This window comes from Pleurodeles waltl, chromosome 3_1, assembly GCF_031143425.1.
Source record: "Pleurodeles waltl isolate 20211129_DDA chromosome 3_1, aPleWal1.hap1.20221129, whole genome shotgun sequence".
Lineage (NCBI taxonomy): Eukaryota > Metazoa > Chordata > Amphibia > Caudata > Salamandridae > Pleurodeles > Pleurodeles waltl.
In genome coordinates, this window is record NC_090440.1 from 1,563,902,068 (window position 1) to 1,563,925,030 (window position 22,963).

The 22,963-nt window shown below is 46.4% G+C and overlaps 1 protein-coding gene across 7 annotated transcripts in view; it reads left to right on the forward strand.

Annotated features, from left to right (window-relative positions):
* NR4A2 (nuclear receptor subfamily 4 group A member 2) overlaps nucleotides 1–22,963 on the forward strand; it is a 61,499-nt gene that overhangs the window by 27,756 nt on the left and 10,780 nt on the right. Inside the window, exons 1-3 of one of the 7 annotated variants that reach the window (XM_069225159.1) lie at nucleotides 11,596–11,698; nucleotides 19,199–19,319; nucleotides 20,036–20,886. In XM_069225159.1, coding sequence (XP_069081260.1) covers nucleotides 20,038–20,886 — 849 coding nt within the window. In that variant the 5' untranslated portion in view covers nucleotides 11,596–11,698; nucleotides 19,199–19,319; nucleotides 20,036–20,037. Of the gene's footprint in view, nucleotides 1–11,595; nucleotides 11,699–14,395; nucleotides 14,562–19,198; nucleotides 19,320–20,035; nucleotides 20,887–22,963 lie in introns of those variants that run through there. The other 6 variants (XM_069225162.1, XM_069225160.1, XM_069225163.1 and 3 more) reach the window with 6 other exon arrangements.

Below are 22,963 nucleotides of genomic sequence, written 5' to 3' on the forward strand. Positions count from 1 at the left end.
TGAACGCATTGCTCCCATGGTTACAGGCCTATCCGGATAAAGATTCTGCTGAACTCCTAGTTAATGACTTCTTTGTTGGTTTTAGAATCCCTGCTCTACAAGTACCTCCTGTTCCATATTGCAAAAATGTGTTATCAGCCTTGAGGAACCCGGGTGGTGACAAGAAAGATAGAGGAAGAAAGGCAATTAGGTAGGTTGGCGGGCCCCTTTTCTTCCCCTCCAGCAACACATTTTGTTTGCTCTCCTTTGGGTGTAGTCCCCAAGAAAGAGCCAGGCCAGTTCAGGTTAATACATAATCTATCAGACCCGGGGGGGATCATCTGTAAATGAGACGATTGACCCCCAACTATGCTCAGTCCGCTATGCCACTGTGGACCAGGTCCTAGTGAAATTACGCGCCTTAGGTCATGGGGCACTTCTAGCAAAGACTGACATTGAATCCGCCTTCAGGCTTCTCCTAATTCACCCTGATGACTATCATTTATTAGGGTTTCAATTTGGGGGGTCATACTTCCATGATAAATGCATGCCTTTGGGATGTAGTCTGCAGTAACTTTGAACAATTTAGCACCTTGTTGCAATGGATTTTTACCAAGCGCACAGGACACAGAGGTGATACATTACTTGGATGATTTCTTGGTACTGGGCCCTACGGGATCGGCGATGTGCTTGTGGGCCCTCCAGTCTTTGACTGCTATGTTTGATGAATTTGGGGTCCCCCTAGCTCGTGACAAAACAGAAGGTCCCTCTACCTGCATCACATTTCTGGGGCTTGAGATAGATTCCATAGCGGGTGAGTGTCGCTTACCCTGGGCCAAATTACAGGTATTTAAGGATTCCATTAGCTCTGTATTGCCTCAAAAGAAAGTCACTCTGCACCAGCTTCAGATTTTGGTAGGTCAACTGAACTTCGCCTTACGGATTATTCCCATGGCTCGCCCCTTTCCCAGGTCCATCGCTAGAGCGATGGTGGGTTTGACTGAGAAACACCATCACACTAGGCTGTCGCTTGAGGTTAGGGACGATTTAAAAATATGGGATGCCTTTTTACAGGATTTTAACGGGACAGTCATTTGGCCTCATCCTCCAGTTCCTAGTCCTACCCTGGGGCTATTCACTGATGCAGCCGGCAGTGTAGGTTTTGGCGCCATCCTGGGCACCTGCTGGTGCAGGGCCAACTGGCCAGTGGACTGGGTTGAGAAGGGGTTTACTAAGAATGTAGCATTTTTAGAACTATTCCCTATTATTGTCACTGTCACCATCTGGGCCCTGACATTTAAAGATAGGTCAGTTATATTCTGGTCAGATAACATGGCTGTGGTAGAGGGGATTAATAGACAAAAGGCATCATGCAGAATGGTGCTCCGCCTCCTGAAACACTTGGTTTTAAGCTGCTTGAAATGTCATTACCTTTCGTGCGAAACATGTGCTGGGGTCCATAACAATGCTGCTGACGTTCTATCTCGCTCATTGATGCAGGACTTTCTGAGGTTCCAGCCCCAGGCGGCGGAGAAGATGATGGAGTTCCCAGCGTATCTGTGGAAGATTGGAGCCCTGCCCTTCCCACTTTAGTAGCAACATCCCTAGCGGCCCGCACAAGGGGGGCTTATGAGAAATCATTCCAGCAATACAGACATTTTCTGAATTCAAAACAAATTTCTGAATTGTTTTTTACACAGGCCATTTGTGTTTTTTAAAATCATTTAAAAGAAAGGGGCAGACCAGTTTCATGCACCAAGGCTTACTTATCCGCTATTCGTTTCTTCGCGAAGCTTCATAAACAGGAGTCCCATTTGAACACCTTTATCATTAAAAGGGCGGTGGCTGGTTGGGCTCGACTAGAGGGCCCAAACAAAGACACTGGGCACCACATAAATGCTTCCTCACTAGGGCTGCTCTTGGACAGAATCCCCAATGTGTGTTCCACGCCTTTTGAGGCGACGTTATTCACCGCAGTATTCACTACAGCTTTCTATGGCACTTTTCGTGTTGGAGAATTAGTTGGGTCTTCCAAGAGTGACCACTCAGGAGGCCTTCAGTGGGCTGACGTACGTATCACTCTGGGAATGGTGACAATTCAACTGCGTAAGCCCAAAACTGATCAATTGAGTAAGGGCTCTCGCATTGAGCTTAGAGCTGCACCGAGGTCTCCGTTATGTCCGGTGGAACGCTTGTGATCTTACATGGTGGCCCGTCCTTCCTCGGGTTCATCTGCCCTTTTTCTACATGCAAACGGGGAATGCCAACCACGCTACCAATTTTTAGCAGTCCTAAGGGTGATACTTAGGGCCGCGGGTGTGGACCCACAGGGGTACTCTTCACATTCATTTAGGATTGGGGCGGGCAGCTATTCTAGCAGCCGGCTCGGGGGTGTCTGTAGCAGATGTAAAGTCCATCGGGAGATGGTCATCTAATTGTTACAAGCGCTACATTAGACCTGAATTGCAATGATGGGTGCTCCCTCACTCTGAGTTTAAAAAATGCGTGTTGGTTTCTCATACAATTTTCTTTTGTTGCAGTTCAATGGCTCCTCACGTGGTTTGGGTCTTGGGACATTCTTTTGTTTGGTGGGCGGCCTACAGGTTGCAACTGCACCGTAAGCCGGTGGCGATCCAGGATGTGGCTTTTTACTGGTGTGGGGTTGGTGGAATAGGAGTCACGCAGCTACAGCAACTCGTCGAATTGACAAGGAGATGCGAGGGACTTCAATTCCCGGATCTCATTATTATACATATTGGAGGCAATGACTTGGTGCGCATGGGACTTAAGACACTCAGAGAAACGATTTTTGTGGAAATATCCAAGTTATCTAACAAATTCTCGAACGCGGCCATCGCATGGTCGCATATGGTACCTCGCCGCAATTGGGGTCCAAACATTAAATCAAGGACAATCAATGTGTCCGTTCGGAGGCTCAACGCTGAAATGGCAAGACTATGCCCAGGTCCCGAACGCTTATGGAACATTCTGCATAAAATTTTAAAGGGTCCAGATATGTTCCACAGAGACATGGTACATTTGTCCGATGCGGGACGGATCAATTTATTGCAGATATGTGGTTCTTCTCTCACAGCTTGTTTGCGGGTGGGGAGGGCGAAGGACCTTTGGGCCCCTGGTCGCTCTTGTGGCAGGAGAAGAGGTACTAAAGTAACCATAACCAACAGAGGGGTCCCCAAGGCTGGGTCCCCGGGATAACACCAGAGGTAGGATCCTGAAGTCCTGAACCAACCTGCAGATGAACACACCAGCTTAGGGGATAGGGAGCCCAGATCGCTGGGGTGGCCATTGGGCTCCTGCTCCTGGCCGCCCCGTTACACCCCCTTGGCAGATTGATGTTTGGGGGAGGGGGTGGAACCCTGGGCATGAGGACAAGGAACGGTGAAGTTGGGGGAGCCGCCCCCCCTGGGGATATAGGTGAGGTACGGTTCACCTGTGTGGTCCAAAGGAGGTTCAGGACAAGAAGGGATCCTGTCACATTGATTTATGGTTATTGAATTAATCTTATTGAAATGGTTCTATAAATGATTGTAAATATGATTTGAAGATTCCTTTTTGAATTGAATTATTACTGACGGTATTTTGTGAAGTAATTGTAAAAAGTTATGAATAAAAATTCTTCCAACAAAAATGAGTTTGTCGGTCTGCGTTTAGCAGGTGTAGGGGTGAGGGCCGTCTGTTGGTCTCCGAGTTCTGTGTCCTCTGAATGGCTCTGGAGAGTACTCACCTTGTACTATGTTAGCCTGCTAGGAAAGTCGGGCTATGATTGCAGGTTTCAGATGCAATGGCTCACTGAACCTGACAATCCTGTGTATTCACTGAAGGCCACTGTGTAATGCTTTAAGTGCAGGTCACGGCTCTGATGTCAGGAGCTGTGCCCAAGTCCATTCATCCTTTTGGTAGTGACTGCGTTCCTCTCCCTCAACTGAGAGGTACTGGCAGTGTTGGCAGCATATATTATAGAAGAATGGACAGGCCTATTTTGCCTCTTTTCTTCAGAAGAAGGAATGCTCCTGGTCTTTTCTGCTAAAAGGTATGTGTAGTTCCCACTCAGCTAGGTTCTTCATTCCATCCTGTGGGACACCAGTTCAGAGTGCATGTTTACTTTGCATGTATGAGGTAGAGTAAACATGGAGTGTGTGTTGTACTTTACAATATGGGGCGAACCCATTGGAACGTCTACGGAAGCCTGGCAAAATAGAGACCAGATGGGAGCCTAGACAGGTTCTTTGTTGATTGTGGGAAGACTGAGACTTTCTATTGCCTCCTCATGCATTAGCAAATGTGTGACTGGTCACCTTCCTTTGAAGTACAAAGCCACACTTTGCATCTTACTGCCTCCCCTTCCCTATAGAGCTGATGCAGAAGACTGTTTTGTGTAGTGGCTGGATAGGAAAATCTCTCTTTTGCTTCGCATACCCCCTTAAGGCTGACTCAAATTGGCTACGTATTCATGCTCATATTTCAGATCAGAAGACTTTGGTAGGGACAGTATGTATGCAAATACCCCATCCCCCCAAATGCTAGAGATACCCCAATGCATAGAAGGGCCCTGGAATTCACACTTCATGTGCAAACCATGGAAATACTTGGAAGGAATCCTTGGTCAGTGTGCTAGAACACACATAACTAGGGAAGAAGGCCAACAACGGTGTGCCTACTCTACCTGCTGAGTTCTAGGTTGGAAGTGTCCAACTCTAAGCTCCTTTTACAAATCAGGAACGAACGTGGTGATCCTAAACTCTGATAGAAGGGCTGCTTCACAATGTCCTTATGGGAGATAACCAGCTACTGTGGAAGGGGAGAGTAAGAGTGCACCCATGCATAGGAAAGGACTGTCTAGAAAAGAAAGTGAACCACTTCAGTGCGTTTGAAGATAATGAGCATTTTAAAGGATAGCAGACTGTCTTCGGTGGGTCATTTGATATCAGCAAAAATTATTGCCATGTTTATCATTTTTTACTGCATTGATTAGTTTCTGAGAAATTCATAACTTGTTCCTTTTTTCACTCACTTGTCCTGGGATTTCAGTGTGTGGCCATTAGACATATATTTATTTTACCCATCAAGAAATCTTGCCCATCTGTTGTGCCCCTGCAAGAGAGGACTGGTACTCTTGGAGTTGGGTGGACTCTTCTCTTCATAAGTGTGAGGGTGACTGGTCTGAGGAAGTTGAGCAGTTGAAAAGATTGCCCTATCTGTACTGAAGAGCAGCATGAGGTGTCCAGGAGAGACAGACCCACAGAAGCACCCACTCTGTACCCAACCGTGACCCACACCTGAATGCAAGACCTCCTTGAGGGACAGAATTGTGTGAGTTTGCACAGTTCTAGCCTCTGGGACAGGGAAGGATCAACGTACGTCATCATTAATTTGTTTCTAGACTTTCAAAATTTCAGTTAAAAAGCAAAGAAACATTGTAACAGTGCCATCACGTGGACCTGGCTGCCCTTTAGAAACATCGTACACTCCTTTATTTGCACACTTAAAACGTTTTTTTAAAGCTAATTGGTAATGATTTATTTAATGACCAGACCTATAGGTGGTGCAATTACTCCTTCTTTTAATAATGGGGTTATTGTCAGTATCTTTTAAAACGGCCATATTCCCCCAAACTGACTTCATACTGACCCATCGAAGTCAAACTCAGATTATAACATCTCTACTAAATTAACTACTAACAGGTTTAATAAGGTACTCTATTGATTCATTCATTTCCATCCAAATGGATTTATTCCTTGGAGGTAACTTCGTACAAATAATTTTCAACCGCAAACAAATTTCTGCAATCCTTTTTTTACTCAATGCTGAAAAGGCTTTTGAACTTGTGGCCTGGAATGCGCATTTGTTTTTTTATAGATTTTGGGGGCATTTGGTTCCCCCACTCAAGTTATATGAGAGACACACAATTTATATTGGGGTAACTGAACCCAAGTTGATTATAAATTTGAGAGATACTAGTAATTTTAAAGTTCAAAGAGGCACAAGGCAGGGATGTCTCCTTTTGCCCAGTTTAGTTCCCCTTTTATAGAGCTGTTGGCCAATGCCATAAGAGGAGATAGTGCAATTTCTCCACTGTTACCACAAACTGCCTACATATCATTGTATGCAGATGACATAATGTTACTTTTAAACCCTGATAGCATTTGTCAGCAAGGAATATTTGATTGTCTTTCTTTCTTTTAGACACTGGATGGCTATAGGATTAATAAATTAAAAATGGGTGTAATATTATGAAATTGTTTACCGAACAATTATAGCCCAATTTTTAGACTTGTTATATTGTCCATCCTAAATTCTCTCTGGGTAATAAGTTGACAAATAAGATAGAGGATATCTGTAAATTTAATGTTAGCCTTTTTTAGTCCAAACTAAATTACTGATATTAAAATAGAATTATTTGCCACTGATATTGATTGGTATTGCAGCTTTAGTTAAGATGACAGTATTACCTATGTGTAATTAGTTTTGCCCTGCACCTTTTGGCTTTGTTACGCAATTGCCATTACAAAAGTAGAGTCCATGATCTCATCTTTTTTGTGGCAAGACTCTTGTCCTACACTAGCACTTTGTACTGACTTAAAATAATGGTGGGCTCTCTTTGCCAAATTAATTTTAAAAGTACTACTTTGCACAGTACTCCACTAGGTTTATAACAGTGCAATATCTAAGATTTAATCATGGTTATTTAAATAGAAATCATGTTGAAGGATAATAGTAAGAATATTCTTTGACTTGCAAAATCACCATAAAACAGTGTGATATAAGATTCACTAATGAATTTAAAAAAGGAAACCCAATTTTATAAAAATGTTGCTATTCCATAGGTTTCTTTCACAACCCCCTTTGAAGTTCTAGGTTTTAGAAGTCAAGATGTTATCAATAGTGCAGTATTAACCAGATGGACAATAAATGGTTTTCATAAAATCACTGAAGTCTTCATTGGTAATATGTGGAAAACATGGAAATAAATAAAGATAAAAATTAGAATCTAATGGAGTTACTTACAATGGTCTTAAAATGTCATGACCTGACCCTTAAGGGGATCTCCCCAAAATTGATATTTGATCAGGATGAATTAGTCGTAAATTTAAAAGAGAAGGGAGTATTAAAGAAAGCAGGGTCATTGTAACAATTTTGACACAGACCAAACAAGTAAATACATTTCTCATAATTTCATTTGGGTTGACCCAGTAGTAAAATAGTGTTTTAACAACTGAGATGTGGAAAAGAAGTAATGTGTTTAAGACAGTGTAAGATGAGACAATTTAAAAAAAGAAAAAAACATTTTATTCTATACTCCAATGCATTTAAATAAAATTTAGATGGAAAATTTGGTAAATAGCTTTAGATGCCATTATGTACATGTTGCTCATTGGTCTCATATCATAGGACAATGTGCAAGATTAAATAATGTCTGGACCTCTATGTTATTATACATTGAAAGTGTTTTCTTTATACAAATTCCCTGAACCCTGATGATTCTTTTGTTAGGTATTATCCATTTTTTGGTACAGCAAGGATATATTAACCATTGAATTATAATACAATGCTGGTAGCTCACTCACTAATATTTAAAAAAAATTGGCGAACCCATTTGATCCTGTTATTTAAAGATTTTCTCAGTAAAAGTCTAGAGTACAAAAACAGGAAGAATTGTATGGCAAACTATTTGAGTTTGGGGCTAGCCAAAATATGTTAAAATATGGGAGAGTTATTTGTTTAAATCAACATTTTGATTGCACTTTCAAAGGCAGGTAATTTTTGGGGGTACAATGCTGTATGGTAATGAGATGTATGGTTATGATATTTTTGGAAAACTTATTTATTCATATAAGTTGAGATGTTTCAGATGCTTATTTGTTTCTTCAATCACAAACGTGACAGGAACTTCAATAAAAATTTTGATTATAGTTTGAATTCAGACTGAAAATAATAGACCTGGTAAACATATATACTGTTTAATATTTCTTGTCAATTCCATGTAATTGTTTGATTTTCGTTATGGATATTGGCTTTTGTATGTACTGCCAAAGAAAAATACATTTAAAATGATTGTGCAGACCTTGTGTCAACGTCAATTGGAAGAGTATGGGTATTGTGAAGACCCTTTTTAGGGTCGAGCCTGCGTTGCATGCGCTTGCAAGACATTTTAGTAGTTAGAAAAGGGTTCGGAGCCCCATCCATGTCACATCAGTGTCTTTCATTGGTTCGTGGGCTTGCCTGTTAAATTATGCTTGCTTTCATTAGTGGAAGGCATGCATATGTCATGCATTTTCCGGTGGTTAGCCCTCCTCGAGCACAGCAATCAAGTACTGAAAACATGCGAGGCTCGCTGTTTTCCGTCCGGTTTGTGGACTACTTTTATCTTTTTTCGCAGCGCGATCTTGCTTTGAAGAAGTCGAGTGCTTTCTGTGACATCGACCCTAATACATAGTTAATTGCACTTTTGCCAGTTACGTAGATAATTGCACTCTTGCTGATAGGTTTCACTATGAGTGAACTATAGCAGCGCGATCACACTCTTTTTTTCCATTTAATGTCCATTTAATGTCAATGGAAAGAAAAGTCCAGTTGGGAGTTTACAACTGCTAATAGCTCTAACTCGGAGAAATGCGAGACCCGTTCCATTGCAAATGCTTGTTTTACATGTCATGTTTTTTTCTCTGTGTGCATTTATAGTTTTATGTGTGGTATTTAATAATGTGTAGATTAAATTAGTTTTTCTTTTCTAGCACACACACCTCTCTGAGTAAGTCTTGGGGTGCTCTGCCTTATTACATTGAGGGCCAAGTCCTAAAGGGCTACTTAGTGTTCAGTTTTGTGTCTAATAGTAAGGTGGCTCCAGGGAAGCCGAGGTAAAGGGCTGCAATTGACACCATTGAAGTTCTTTAATCTCTGATTTCCCAAGGGAACCAAGGAACAAGTGTCCGGGGACTCTAAACTTGTTACTGTCTCTTCTGAAGTATTTAATGAGGGCACCAATGGCCTCCTTTTTGAAGAGAAGTTCATCAAGAAACCCTCCAAGTATGATGTGACATTCAGAACACTTAACAAAGGGTATACTGCCATGAAATTCATAACAAACAAAGCTTGTGTTTTTGCTTGGGATAGTGGTCAAAGAGAGAGTGATTGTCTTATCTTCTAGGATGCTAGTTCCTCTACCATTCCTTTTGCAGCCAGAGAGATTTATTTTTTGGCTCCTGTTCAGTCTGAACCTTTTTCCCACATGGCAGACAAAGCCTAAGGGGAATCCCCAAAACAGCTGTTTGGCAGTCCACCACACCGAAACCTCTCCAGGTGAGTCTTTCTCTAAACATCTAACCATTACCGTATCTTTCTTCACAACAGTGGTAGTACACAAATGAGCGAAGGATGACCCAACATAACACCCTGTCTGTGCAGTTGGCATCCATGAAAGGACAAGTAGAATTAACAACCTTTGTTCGAGGCTTAGAAGTATGCAAACTGGTTGAACTTTGTAGTGCTATGATCCCTTATGAAGTTGTGCCCTCATGAAGTTTGAAACAGCCTGCACAACAGGTGGCATGACTACAGACCCAAACAATGGCCAAATATGTTGTCACAGCTTGAGAGACTGACCAGATGAAACATAAAACTACTTTGTGAATATTGCAGGTCTGTCTGATCTCGAGATAATGTGTCTGCTCCATATCCTGTGCCATGAGCCAAAGTGATCACCAAACTACTAAAAAGTCAGAGGACCACTTCTTGCCTCAGCTTCAGACTTTACCATTGTGTCCACATCAACCCAGCACCGAAGGCCAGAAACTGGCTACAAGTTTGGATTAGAACTCATTTCAAATCATTATACATCATCCACAGGACCCTACATAAAAGGACCAGGTTGCTAGAGCCAGGGTTTTGCAGACATTACAGCGGTATAAGCTACTAGTGTTGGCATCTCAAAAACTGCTTCCCATCATACCACATAATTGTAAGAGGCGGTCCAGAGGAGGGTTCCTGTAGGTTCAAGACTTGACATTTTCCGAAGATTCCTGAGAAGTTTGAAGAACCACCTTTTCTGATGACCCACAAACATTCTTATGGTGAAACTAAAATTCGCCAAATAGCAACCTCGTGATCAGGCACAGATATGACACTTCTCCATCCCCTTCTTCAGCCTCATTCATGAACTATCTGAAAGACTAAAAACATTTTCATTCTGTACCAAAAACGTCCGTGATCTAGCATGATATGTTCACTGAACCATGAGGGTGGGCTCCCTTTATCGTGTTGTCTATATAGAAATTTAAGAGATATTTTTCCGTAAGGTCTACTGTACTCTCTTACAAGTGTCTGTATTCGGAAATACATGTACAACTGTAGAAGAAGGATTGGCGTGCAAGCGACCAAAATCGTCTGCTTACGTGCATTTTCAGACTCATTGTAATGACGATGTCAGGCCGCTCCCAGGCTGTGGTATTCACTGCCTGGGGATGTTGGGTTTCCATCCAGTTTGATCACATTCCGACATCAACACATACAAGAAAGGCTCTCTCCTCTGAGGCCTCGCCTTCCGATCTCTTTCATCTTGAGGAGAAACATCCCCTTGAGCCCAACACTGTAGCATTCGCCATTTTGTATGATCTGCCAATAGCTTTCCTCTCCAGAGAAACGTGGAGAACGGTGACTTTCACGTGCTCTGGCCCCTGTGTTCAGAAACACAAGGTCACCTGTTGTTGAAAGAGGCTGTCTGTAAATGAACTTAGGCAGCAACCTAGGTGCCTGTACGGTTATTTCATGGTTACTGTGCAGATTTATTTTTGCCAGTCTGCTTGTGTCCACAGTCACTTGTACTAGGTGGAATTTTAAATAGTTTAAAAGCGGTCACATAAACATATTCGGTTGTACACAAAATCCCACTTTCTGTGGTGGGAATGACCCCCACCGTGATTTCTCCCTCAACCTACTTTGTCTCTTCATTAAACAAAGCTCCTTCTATGTGCTGGCTGCGTTTGCTTCATTAAATGCTGCTGGAGGTTGTATTGTCCGAGCACTCATGTAACCTCACACCGTCCAACCGTACACTGCGGAGCGTAGGAATTCCCAATTATGTAAATTTTCTTCGCAGCATGGCCCGTGTCTTCGAACAGGTTGCACACTATCCTGCACCTGGAGCTTTTAACTGTTCTGGAAAATAAGCCATTTCAAGTCCATAGATTTGTTTGCAAGGTGCGTCAGTGGCTGGGACTGCGCAACCTTTGACATAAGCATGGTGTCTGAGAGGTAGCTAAAGGATGTAGGCAGCTTATAAAGGACACACGTGGGTTAAAAAGCGATTTTTAAAACCACCTGTATAATGATACCAAGAAGAAAAAGGACAACGGTGTAATATTTGTATTATTATTATATCGTCTGGTTTATAATACAGCAAGGAAATGGAAAATGTGACGGGTATGTTAGAGACAGCCAGGCCCCGTTTTAAACACCTAATTATATGTATCCAAGTAAAAACAGAGACATAGCTCTGGGTGCATGCTCCCGAGTGAACCATGCGCACGAGGGTGCTCGAAGAGTACAATGAGCCTGACAATTGTGGGAGGAGTTAGGGGAAGGGACATCCATCGCGTCTGTAAGACTGGCGAGAACACCGAGGCAATCAGAAGAGAAGCAGCAGTCAGGTGTGACGTTTCAGCCATGTGGAGCGGTGTGTCTGCAGTAACAGTGCATTTCTGAGGTACGTGTCTGTCTGCAGTGTCTAGAGCTTGCAGGTGCACAAGCACATCTTTCTGAATTTTAAGCTGCAGACACTATCTATTACATTCCCCTCTGTTGTGTTTGGCAGTCATCGGTGTCTTGCGCTCCCAGTCTGGTTGATGTGCTCTTCTTTTTGTACGTGTTGTGTAGAAGCTAACTCATATATGTAGTGTATTTCTCTCAGAATCTGTAGCACTTCACTGCAGGTATTGTGGAGCTGAGTGTACTTCGGTATTGTCAGTATCACCACGATACCAGTGCATGCCATTTCGCTGGACTGATGTGAATAATCTCTCACTGATACAGCCTGAAGCTGTGTGTATCGCTTATCTGTATCTGCTAGCATCTAGCAATGGTTGTCAGCTTTTTCTTTACTGGTCACTATATAGTTTCTGTTAGCGGTGGTTTGGCTGTAGTGTCTGTATGTGCCAGTTTGTGGCAAGTCTGCCAGCGCAGTGCTGTCTGTACATGGTCTGGCAATGCCCGCTGGCATCGTTTTGTGAATGCGGGTCTGTTTGTTGACATCTACCACAATCGCCGATGTAGGCCTGGCAGGGGTGTTTGATAGTCAGTTTTTGTCCATATGTCTTCCTGCCCGTATTAGAAGTGCCTGAGTGTCAGTGCGCGTTTAGAGGACCTGCTAGTACAGAGCTTGCTTGTCGTGTGTGTCTCGCAACACGCTGGTAAAACAGTGTCTGTTTATGAAGCCCGCCTGCCATGTTTGTTAGTACATTATGTCCACACTGAATGTTACACTGTATTGTGTGCCTCTCCTGCCTTTTAGCAAGTCTGTCATCACCTCTATAACTTATGGATGTATCTAGACTTTGTCTGTAGGATCCTCGTTACAGCAAGCTACATTAAATTACTCCCTCTCAGTATTTTGAGGCAGAGGCTGTCAGTAAATGTCTGTCTGTCACTACTTGCAGTACGTTCATCCTGTAGGCATTGTACTGCATGCCCGTACTCTGCACTGCACCCATCTGTCGTGTTCAACATCTGTATAGAGCTTTTGTCAGTACGTGCCTTTCTGTTTACATACCATGTCTGGTAGAATAGGTCCGTCTCAGCGTATAGGTCAATACTGGTGGCTTTAGGTCCAGTACATGCCACCCCTTATATTTCAAGTGTGGCTTGTAGCAGTTGTGTCAGTCAAAGCTTGTGTGTGCAAGGCCACTCAGAGTTACTGTCTAAGAACGTGTCGAGCTAGAGGGTCCTGCTTCTACACCTGTCAACTGAGATGTGTATGTGGTGTCTATCAATAACTGTGCGAAGCTATGTACCCGTTCAGAAGTGCCTGTCATTTCCACTTTCAGATTCTGTGTATATACTTCATTGCAGATATTCCCGGTCTGTCCATCAGTTTCTGTAAGCATCTGCTCTCTGTGCTTCCATTGCATGTGTCTTCGGACCGATCAGCAGCTATCGCTTTGTGAGATCCGGTGTGTAAACCTGTCTTTCAGTGCAGGTGTACCTATGATGCCTGTCATAGATATCATGTTAGTCAACCTGTCGGCGATTGCAGGTGTGCCTTACAGCGCCTGCCTGAGATTCTGTACATAGAAGGCTCCCTGGCAATACAGGTTTGTGTCTAAAATATCTACCTGTATCTAGCTGTCTGTGACATCCTCCATCTATACCGGTCTGTGAGTACAGGTGCGTTTGAGTGTCTGGTAGTAAGACCTTGTTTGCCAACCTGCCAATCAGTACTAATGTGTAGGTAGGTAGACCCCTTATGTGTATATCTGTCCCATTCATGTTTGTCTGCTGTCTGTCAGTGTATGCGTTTTTATGTTGTGTCAGTGAGGTCCAGTTTATCTGTCCATTCAAGTGTGTCTCTTATGTCAGACCCCATTTGTTTGTAGGCCCTGTTAGTATGTGACTATCCCTGCTTGCCATTGTAAGTGCATCCCTTGGTGATTGGCAGTACATAACGCCCAATACAAGTGTCCGCCAGCACCACCTGTCTGTTAGTCCCCGTGTGTATTTGCCTGTCAGTAAGTCTGTAAGGGCCCGCGTGTACTCTTCGCTCCCAGTATGTCTGTATTATCACCCTCAGTGTCAAACTCCCCGTGCAGATGTGTACACCTCGCTCCCAGTATGTCTGTATTATCACTCTCAGTGTCAAACTCCCAGTGCAGATGTGCCTGTAGTATCATTACAGGTGCACGTGTAAGAACCTCTGCACGTGAGTGCATGCGAATACATACACCTAATTGCCGCAATAAGTGTGCCTGTGCCGTCTGTCATGCCTAAATTCGAGTTCACGAGTATCCATGTCGCCACCTGTCACTCTCAGCAGTGCACTTTTGCGTAGGCTTCAAAGGTCTTGTTGGGCCCTCCGCACGCCTCTGTGTTTTCATATTTGGCGGTGCAATATGTGTCTCCTTGCACCTGACTGAGTGGTGGTGTTACAGAGCCCACAGAGGTGTCCTCTGTACACACAGATAGGTTCAAGGGGCTCACAACGCACACATTTTAGGGGAAGGACTGCACAGGACGCCCTGAGCCGCTCCCACCTTAAGAGCCGCTTTGACCGTGACGTCACGTCGGAAATTTACCAAAGCCAGAGCTGCCCAACGGCAGGGCTCGAGCGGGTCTCCTGTGCTGGGATTGGCTGGCTGCGCTGACGTCGCCTGACGCCTGCAGGGCTGGGGTGCCTGTTAACCGTGAATAGGGAGCGCACATAAACAAAGGCACATTGGAGGCGGCAGAGCCAGTCCGCCCGGCGCGCGCTCCCTGTGCTGCCCTCTATGCACCGTCCTCAGCATTAGCTGCGCCCCCCGTTCCACTGCTCCCTGGAGATGTAAGAGCAGGCGATGAGCAGAGCCCCCGGCACCACAGTAAGTACCGTTTCCGTTATCTGCCACCGCTCCTAGGCGGCCCCGTCTCCAGCGCTAAGAGTGCACACAGATTGCAGGGCATACTCTTGTTTTATGCCAAAGGGGCACTTCAGTGCAGCAGTACTGGGGCAAGTTACTGGGGACCAGATGTTGGAATGGTAGGCGTACACTTCAAACTATTGATGACTCAAGTAGGACGAGTAGAGGGGTCTTGAGTTCTGTACCTGTGAGCTGATAGTATGCGCATTTTGATTTGTCGTTCCCTGCCTTCGACATCGGCAGGATTCCATTTGACAGTCTGTGCTTTTTAATAAGGGCAGGTGTCATTAATTCTGTGTCTGGTCATCCTGTGCATGGAGCTGAGGAGGCTACACATTTTGCACAGTCTACACTGGGCAGCGACCGTCTTTACAGAGTGCCTTAATTGTGTGCAGCGAATTGAAAGTCTGTCCATCGAGAGCAGGCCGACTAGCTTCTAAGCACTGACAGGCGTTACATTGAAAGCTGACAGTTTATGTTCTAAGCACTGGCAATCTGCAGATTCAAGTGTCCGTCTGTGTTCTATGCTTTGACAACACGTAGTTTGAAAAGTGTAATTCTGTTTCTCCTTCTACGACAGCTTGTACATTGCAATCTGTCAGTCTATACACTAAGCACTGTCAGTCTCCACATTGACCAGTGGCATTCTATATAGTAAACACTGACGTTCTGTACGTTATAAACTGACAGACTGTATGCTAAGCACTGACAGGTTGTATACTAAGTGCTGAGAGGCAGAAGAGGAGTGACAGGAAACTGAACCATCAACGCGGAGTACTTCAACAGGCGCGTGGAGCCCTCCATGTGGCTCGCACTCCGAGGACTGACTCCTGTACCAGATACACCTCCTGCGGCTGTAGGATGTTATATTTTGGAAGTTTGGAGTCTAGTTCCTCGACAGCGATCATCCACAGGAGGGCCACTTCTCTACTCCTATGAACTCATACTGGCGGGAGGCTGTGCCTGCGACTTGGTGGGCGCTCTGTGCGGTTGTCTCGCCTGGTCACCCTCTCCCTGCCTTAGTCTCGTATTCTATGTTGCGGTTCAGGGCTCACTCTCCTTGCTGCTGTCACATATTTACTCCATCTACTGCTGTCTCACACTCACTGTCTCGCTCTGCCTTCACTTTCTGTGTTGCTGCCATGAGCACACTCCATGTGCTGCTGTCCCAAGCTCACCCTTTGTGCGACTGTACCAGGGTTGTCCTGTCCCCAGCCTACCCTGTACTCTGCTACCTCATTGGGCCTGTCGTCCTTTACTTGGCCGTACCTGCACTGGGTGTCTGCGTTACTGTCTGTACTGTGGCTCCTGGCTCAGTCTGTACAGCTGCCTAGTGTTAGATCTGCTCAGCTAAACGGACTTATTCCGTACTGGTGTAACGGGGCCACTCTGTACTGGTGTAACGGGGCCACTCTGCACTGATCTAACGGGACTACACTGTGCTGGCGTAACCGGGCCACTCTGTACTGGTGTAACCCGGGCCACTCTATACTGACCTACCTGCACCACTTTGTACTGGTGTAACGGGGCCAGTCTGTACTTGTGTAACGGAACCACTCTGTACTGATCTAACGGGTCCTCTCTGTGCTGGTGTAGGGGGACCACTCTGTACTGGTGTAAAAGGGCCAGTCTGTACTGGTGTAACTGGACCACTCTGCACTGATGTAACGAGGCCACTCTATACTGCTGTAACAGGGCCACTCTGTACTGCTATAACGGGGCCATAACGGGGCCACTCTGTGCTGCTATAACAGGGCCACTCTACTGCTGTAACGGGGCCACTCTGCACTGCTGTAACAGGTTCACTCTGTACTGCTATAACGGGGCCATAACGGGGCCACTCTGTGCTGCTATAACGGGGCCACTCTGCTGCTGTAACGGGGCCACTCTGTACTGGTGTCCCAGGATCACTCTGCTGGTGTAACGGGACCCTTATGTACTGGTGTAACGGGGCCGGTCTGTACTGTTGTAATGCGGCCATTCTGTGCTGGTGTAACTGGGCCATTATGTTCTGGTGTAACGGGGCCAGTCTGTACTGGTGTAACCTGGCCACTGTCTACTGGTGTAGAGGGGCCACTGTGCACATGTCATTGCAGGCTCGAGCTCACGCTCTCCATGCTGTTCCGGGTTTACTCAGTTCTACCGCACTGACTCATCCGCTTCCTCTGGACCAGCCGTTCCAAGAGCTCCGTGTAAACGACGTTTGGAATCCCCTCCCTCCCCGCCCTAATGTTTCTGCTGTCCAGGGTTTACTCAGTGCCGCTGTTATGGACTCTTTCACACTATTTACCTATTGTTTGTGGGCTCTCGCTGCACCTTCTGCATCGGATTGACTCTGCAACTCTTTGTGAGTTCAGCTTGCACCTGCTGTTCGGGTTTTACCCAGACCTGTTCTCCCACCCCTAACTTATTGCTTTGTACTTGTCACATGAAGCATAGCTATCGGAGCTCGCTCTGTTGCTGCAAATACCCCCTCTACCTGCACCTGCTCCTACGGCCCTCTTTCTGTTTATTTCAATCAGTACGTGCTGCCTCGGTCTCAATCTCTTATGCACCGACAAACCGTACCCCTGCCACCCACCCCCGATGGAGTTCACTCTTTCTCTGTTATTCACTGCTTATCTCTGAAGCTCACTCCGTCTCTCTGTGGTTCTCTTGTCTCCGTTGCTCATTTCTTCTCTGTAGTTCACGCCTCTGTTAAACTCACTCCTCTGTACCTCACCCTTCTCCCTGCAGCACACTCCTTCTCCCTAGTTAGTTCGTATTTGTACTTCATTTTGGCTCTCCAGCTCACTCCATCTCTGCAGTTGGTTGCCTTTCTCTGTAGCTCACTCCTCTTTAGCTTATTCCTCAGCCCCTCACTCCTCTCCGTAGTTCGCTGCTTCTCTGAATCTTCCTCTTTGCCCTGCACATCAATACTCTGTAGATGGCTACCTCTCCCTGTAGTTCACTCCTTCCCCATAGATCACTTATTTGAAGCTCCTTCCTCTCAGTAGCCCCCATTCTCTTCTGTAGCTCACTCTTTCCCTGTCCCTCGCTCATTTCCTGTAGCTCATTCCTCTTTGTAGCTCACTCCTTTGCAACTCACTGTTCTATAGGTGGCAGCCTCTTTCTCAGTAGTTCACTCTTTCTGTGACGCTCATCCCTATTTGTAGCTCTCGCTTGTGCTTTGAAGCTCACTCCTCTGTAGTTGGTAGCCTCTCTTTGTAGCTCATTCTTTCTCTGTAGCTACTTCTTATCTCAGCTCCTGGGCTTTCAGCTCACTCTGTAGTTGGCAGCCTCTCTGTAGGTCACTCTTTCTCTGTAGCTCCTTCCTTTTCTGCGTCTCTCTTGTGCTTTGCAGGTTACTCCTCTGTATTTGGCAGCCTCTCTGTAGCTCACTCTTTCTCTGCCCATCCTTTCTGTCTGCGGCCCTCTCCTATGCTCTGCAGCTGACTCCTTCTCTCTAGCCAACACCTGTCTCCGGAGCCCAGGCCCAGAGCAGGCCGGTGGAGGGGGCTGCCGGTGTCCCCGCGGTGTGGGCCGGGAGCGGCTGGTCCCTGCTGCGGGCTTGCCTCCCGCAGTCCTCCGGCTGGCTCGGGGGGCGGCGGTGTCTCCGTCTCCTAGCTACAGCGCTCCGGCCGTCAACCAACAGGCGCGAGGCAGCCAATTAGCCGGCAAGCGAGCGCGTGCTGCGTGCTTAGCTCCAAGCTCGTTAGAAACGCTCCCTCTCGGTTAAATGGATGCCTTACTCTGCTGCAAGGTGCCTGGTGTGCGGGGCCCCCGGAAGTGCCTGTGGTTGTATCCGCCGACCTCTCACTGCCTGTTATTTCAAATCTAGGTGTTTACATTACATTTGTTGACAGAAGGAATCTGCTCTTCTGAGCTGCCCCTTAACAAAGTTTGAATTCAGTTGTTGTCTAGAAGCATCAGAACTCACGTGCCCAGCAAGCTTCACACGTAGTACACACGAATATGAACACTGCTGTTGTCACCCAGGAGAGCTCGCATGTGGTTGTAAGTTGCAGGAAGGCTACGCCACTTTGTTTCGCTTTCTCAGTGGCTCCCTTTCTATAAACTACCTGTGAGAAGTTCCACACGAGGTTGTTGGTGTCTGTTGTCAGAGCAAGAAACTCCCCGTTGCACTGCGTGCCATTTTATTTGTATACCTGCCTCCTTCCCTTCCTGTGCTTTGCCCTTGCCCGATAATACTGGAGGGCTTGGCGGTTTCCCCAATAAATGTGCCCTTTACCTCATCCAAAGGGCTTAACTCTGTTCCTAGAAATTAACATTATTTGTTTCGGATCTTTTTAGTCAAAATGATAAGTGCGCAATTAACAACGTGCGCGAATAGGCCTCATATCAGCGCAATAAGAACTCTGTCGGGGCTCCGTGCCAAAACGGTATAATAAACTTTAAACCTTGCAGTAGGCCACGTAGATGAGTCTTTCAAAAAAGTGGTGGGTCCTGTTCTAAAAAAGGCGCAATTGTGTTCTTAAACACGGGAGTCGTGTGGTAGGGGATGATAAAGGCGTCTGCGTGTTTGAGTTGTAACCCGAGGTGCGATACAGTGATATTACACTCGCAAAGACATAAAGCGCATTGTGTGCTTCTTTCAGATACCTGGCACGACGGACAGGAGCCTGCGATAAGTGCCAACTCTTACCGACGCGGACGCTGCCACAATTACAACACTGTCCACATTTAGTTTCCTCGAGAACTCCAGTGACTCGGCTGAAGGTAGGTGATGGTTACATTTGAAAGTAATACCATTTACATTGTAAATAATAATCTATCTTTGTGTTTATGGAGGCGTTTCTATCTTATGTGTAAAAGGCTGTTGTCTTCATATAATTCATCGTGATCACAATTCCTACCACTCTGTCAGTGCGCCTCTGTATTACTGTCCTGGTCTCTATAGCTTTCTGTCCTTACATTTAACCTTTGCTCTGTCTAATTGTGCGAGTGCGTTTCGGGAGGAATAGTGAATATGTTTTACGGTTATGCAGCGTCACTATGAAGGTTAGAGTCTGCGTGCTAGTAATGTATGGCAGCGTTGAGTTGTTCCGTGTTGTGTTCACTTTAGCACGTCCCGAAATAAGAATGCTAACACTGGGTACCACAGCAGTTTGGGGTGTGGGGTGAGTTAACTGTGGGGCTGCTTTTCAGATATGGTGTGGAGGACCCTCTGTTGCTAACACAAGGAGGGCCTGCTCCAGACCCATATCCAATCACACTAGACATGCATGCCTCTATCTTAGATATCATTAGAACGCCAATATGCAAATTCCGAGAGGTGGCCCCTCTCCCCATACCAGGAGGAGGCAGTTATCGAAGTAACCCCAACAGTGTGTATGGCCTGCTGGTATAACCGACTGGGATGTGGTGTTTGGAAGTGAAATGGGGCTGAGTGTGCTTGCACAGTATGGGTATCCATTAAACTGTCTCATTTACAGCCATGCCCTGTGTTCAGGCTCAGTATGGGTCGTCGCCTCAAGGAGCCAGCCCCGCTTCGCAGAGCTACAGTTACCACTCAGCCGAGTACAGCTCCGACTTCCTGACGCCCGAGTTCGTCAAGTTTAGCATGGACCTGACCAATACGGAGATCTCGGCCACCACCTCGCTGCCCAGCTTCAGCACGTTCATGGACAACTACAGCGCTGGCGGCTACGACGTGAAGCCGCCCTGCCTCTACCAGATGCCGTTGTCCGGCCAGCAGACCGCCATCAAGGTGGAGGAGCTTCAGATGCACGGCTACCAGCAGCACAGCCACCTGGCTCCTGCCGACGACCTGCTGCCGCCTCCCCCTCCCCACGGGGGGTACTACAAGCCCTCCTCGCCTCCCTCGGGGCCCGGCTTCCATGGGCAGCACGGTGGCGGTGCCATGTGGGACGAGCCAGGCCCCCTGCACGGTTTCCACCAGGGCTATGGCGCACACATGTTGGAGCCGCGCAAAGCGCCCCCGCGCCTGTCGCTCTTCTCCTTCAAGCAGTCCCCTCCAGGGACCCCCGTCTCCAGCTGCCAAATGCGCTTCGATAGCGCCCTGCACGTGCCCCTGAGCGCCGAGGCCTCCGGGGCCCACCACGAGCAGGCCTTCGCCGTGCCCAACCCTCTCCGGAAGCAGGCCTCCATGGGCTTCCCCGGCCTGCAGCTGGGCCACGCCTCACAGCTGATGGACAGTCAGGCGCCGTCGCCGCCCTCCCGGGGCTCTCCATCCAACGAGGGCCTGTGCGCAGTGTGTGGGGACAATGCCGCCTGCCAGCACTACGGGGTGCGCACCTGTGAGGGCTGCAAAGGCTTCTTCAAGGTAAGAGCAGAACCACCTCGTAGTATACGGTGACCCTGTGAGGTCGTGTCAGTGACAGGCATGCCACCAGGTATGAGCCACAAGGCACCAAGTCCACTTACATTTAAGACACTTGGGTGCCACTGGAAATAGGATTTCTCTCCTGGAACACATGTACAAGGACATCTCACACAAAGGGCACCTATGTAATGTTTAGGTTACTAGAAGGCAAACCACTGGTTCCGTCCCCCTTGCACTCAACGCACTGCGACTTTAGAAGACACAAGGTGCCCCCTGACAAGCTAGTGTATAATCATGTCAAGGGGTACAGGCCACCCGTCTAGGGTCACCTTGCTCTGGGTATAGTGACACTGCATGATCTTGGAAAGTGCCTCTAGGCCCCGGCTCTATTGCGCAGCAGAGTGCAGTGAGACTTTAGAGCTACTATGCACTGAACCACTGATTGGTACACAAAACAAATATACTGTGCCTGAAAAATGGTTTCACTGCTATGCAAGTACATGGTCACCCCACACAAATGTCACGTATATGATGATCATGGCAATAGGAGGCAGGGCTTCGACCCTGATCTCTATCGCTCAAAGTACACTTAATGCAAGTGTACTTTGTGCAATAGAGATCAGGGTCAGGACACTTAATTTTCGAAGGCCACATGATGCACTGATTAAGCAAAACCACATAGGCTTGAAAGCACATTGTCACCTGACTTACAGGTGCACTATCACACTGCTCTACATATATGGTGACCACCTGGTGCTAGGACACTACAATGAAGGCCACCCGCCCTGGATAAGCTGGTTTCATTTGAAACATGGCTTCCCCTTGACATCTTCATCCCTACGTCCATACTTTCACCCCCACATAACATGTACCTAGGAGGATCCATATCACTAGCAGACAGGTTAATATTTGGCTTCGTGTCACAGTGCAGATAACCACTGACGAGTGCTTTTGTTAAAACACACACAATGTCCATGACTGGAATATTGCCTCTCGTTGACACGCAGTCATATGGTCGCGTTGAATATGGTGAGATGGAAATATTTTTGTACATACGTAAACTGTGGAAATTACAATTGACCGGTTGTAAGTGGTTTTCAGCTGTGGCATATGGGCTTCGGACAGGAAAATAACAAGCGAGATTGAATTGGTTGTGTAATATACCGTCTCGAGTGAATTAATGCAATTGGGCTTTATTAAGATGCAGCAAGAACAAGCCAGAGTTTTGTTCATAGCATTTCAACGTATGTACAGAATATATAGTGCCAGTAGCTCGATCACGTAGAAACCGTGTGTAACTAGGTCAACTGGAATGTCCCCTAGGTGCCATGCTGTAATTGGTAGACATTGCACTTGTGGAAATGTGGGAAGTTGGTGATATAAACAAGTGAGAATCTTATTTCATGATTAAAGCATGCAAAACAAATCTCCCTTTCCAGAGGGGCATCTTTTCTTCCAGCTCGAAAATGTAGATATTTCTCAACTTAATTGTGCCCGTCCCAAATATACCCCCCCCCCCCCCCCCCGGTCTTACGCTCCAGCTCAAGTCAGTGGGTAAAAAATCCCTCCCACTTTCTGCTACAAATTGTCTTTCTGAGGCGCACTGATGCGCTGAATGTTACAGACCTCTTGGCAGCTGCGGGGCTGGTATACTATCCCGGCAATCTTGCAATGCGTACTTATTATCTGGTAAAAACTATTGGTTGGTGTTATTTCTGCTAAAGAATAAATACACCCCCACCCCTCCCCGCGTGATCAGCGAGGTCCCGGCTCTTGGCGCTTTCACACAGTCGCTCAGGGTCTTTTGCAGCTTGTGAGTTGCCTTAACGCGAACACGGGTAATTTGCATGTGCTGGAAGCTGCCTTCCCCTTCAGATTTAAATTGGTTAGGACAGAGAGCCGTGTCTGAGCTAACCAAGTGGAACCGAATTCCCTATGGTGAAATTAAGTGATCTCTTTATTTCACCATCCTGATTGAATAATCTTATCATTTTAAATGGAGGCAGTCTCCAAGGAATGTAAATAATATGAATGCCCACGGATTTGTATTTACTGAGTGTCTTCTGCTCCTCTTGGC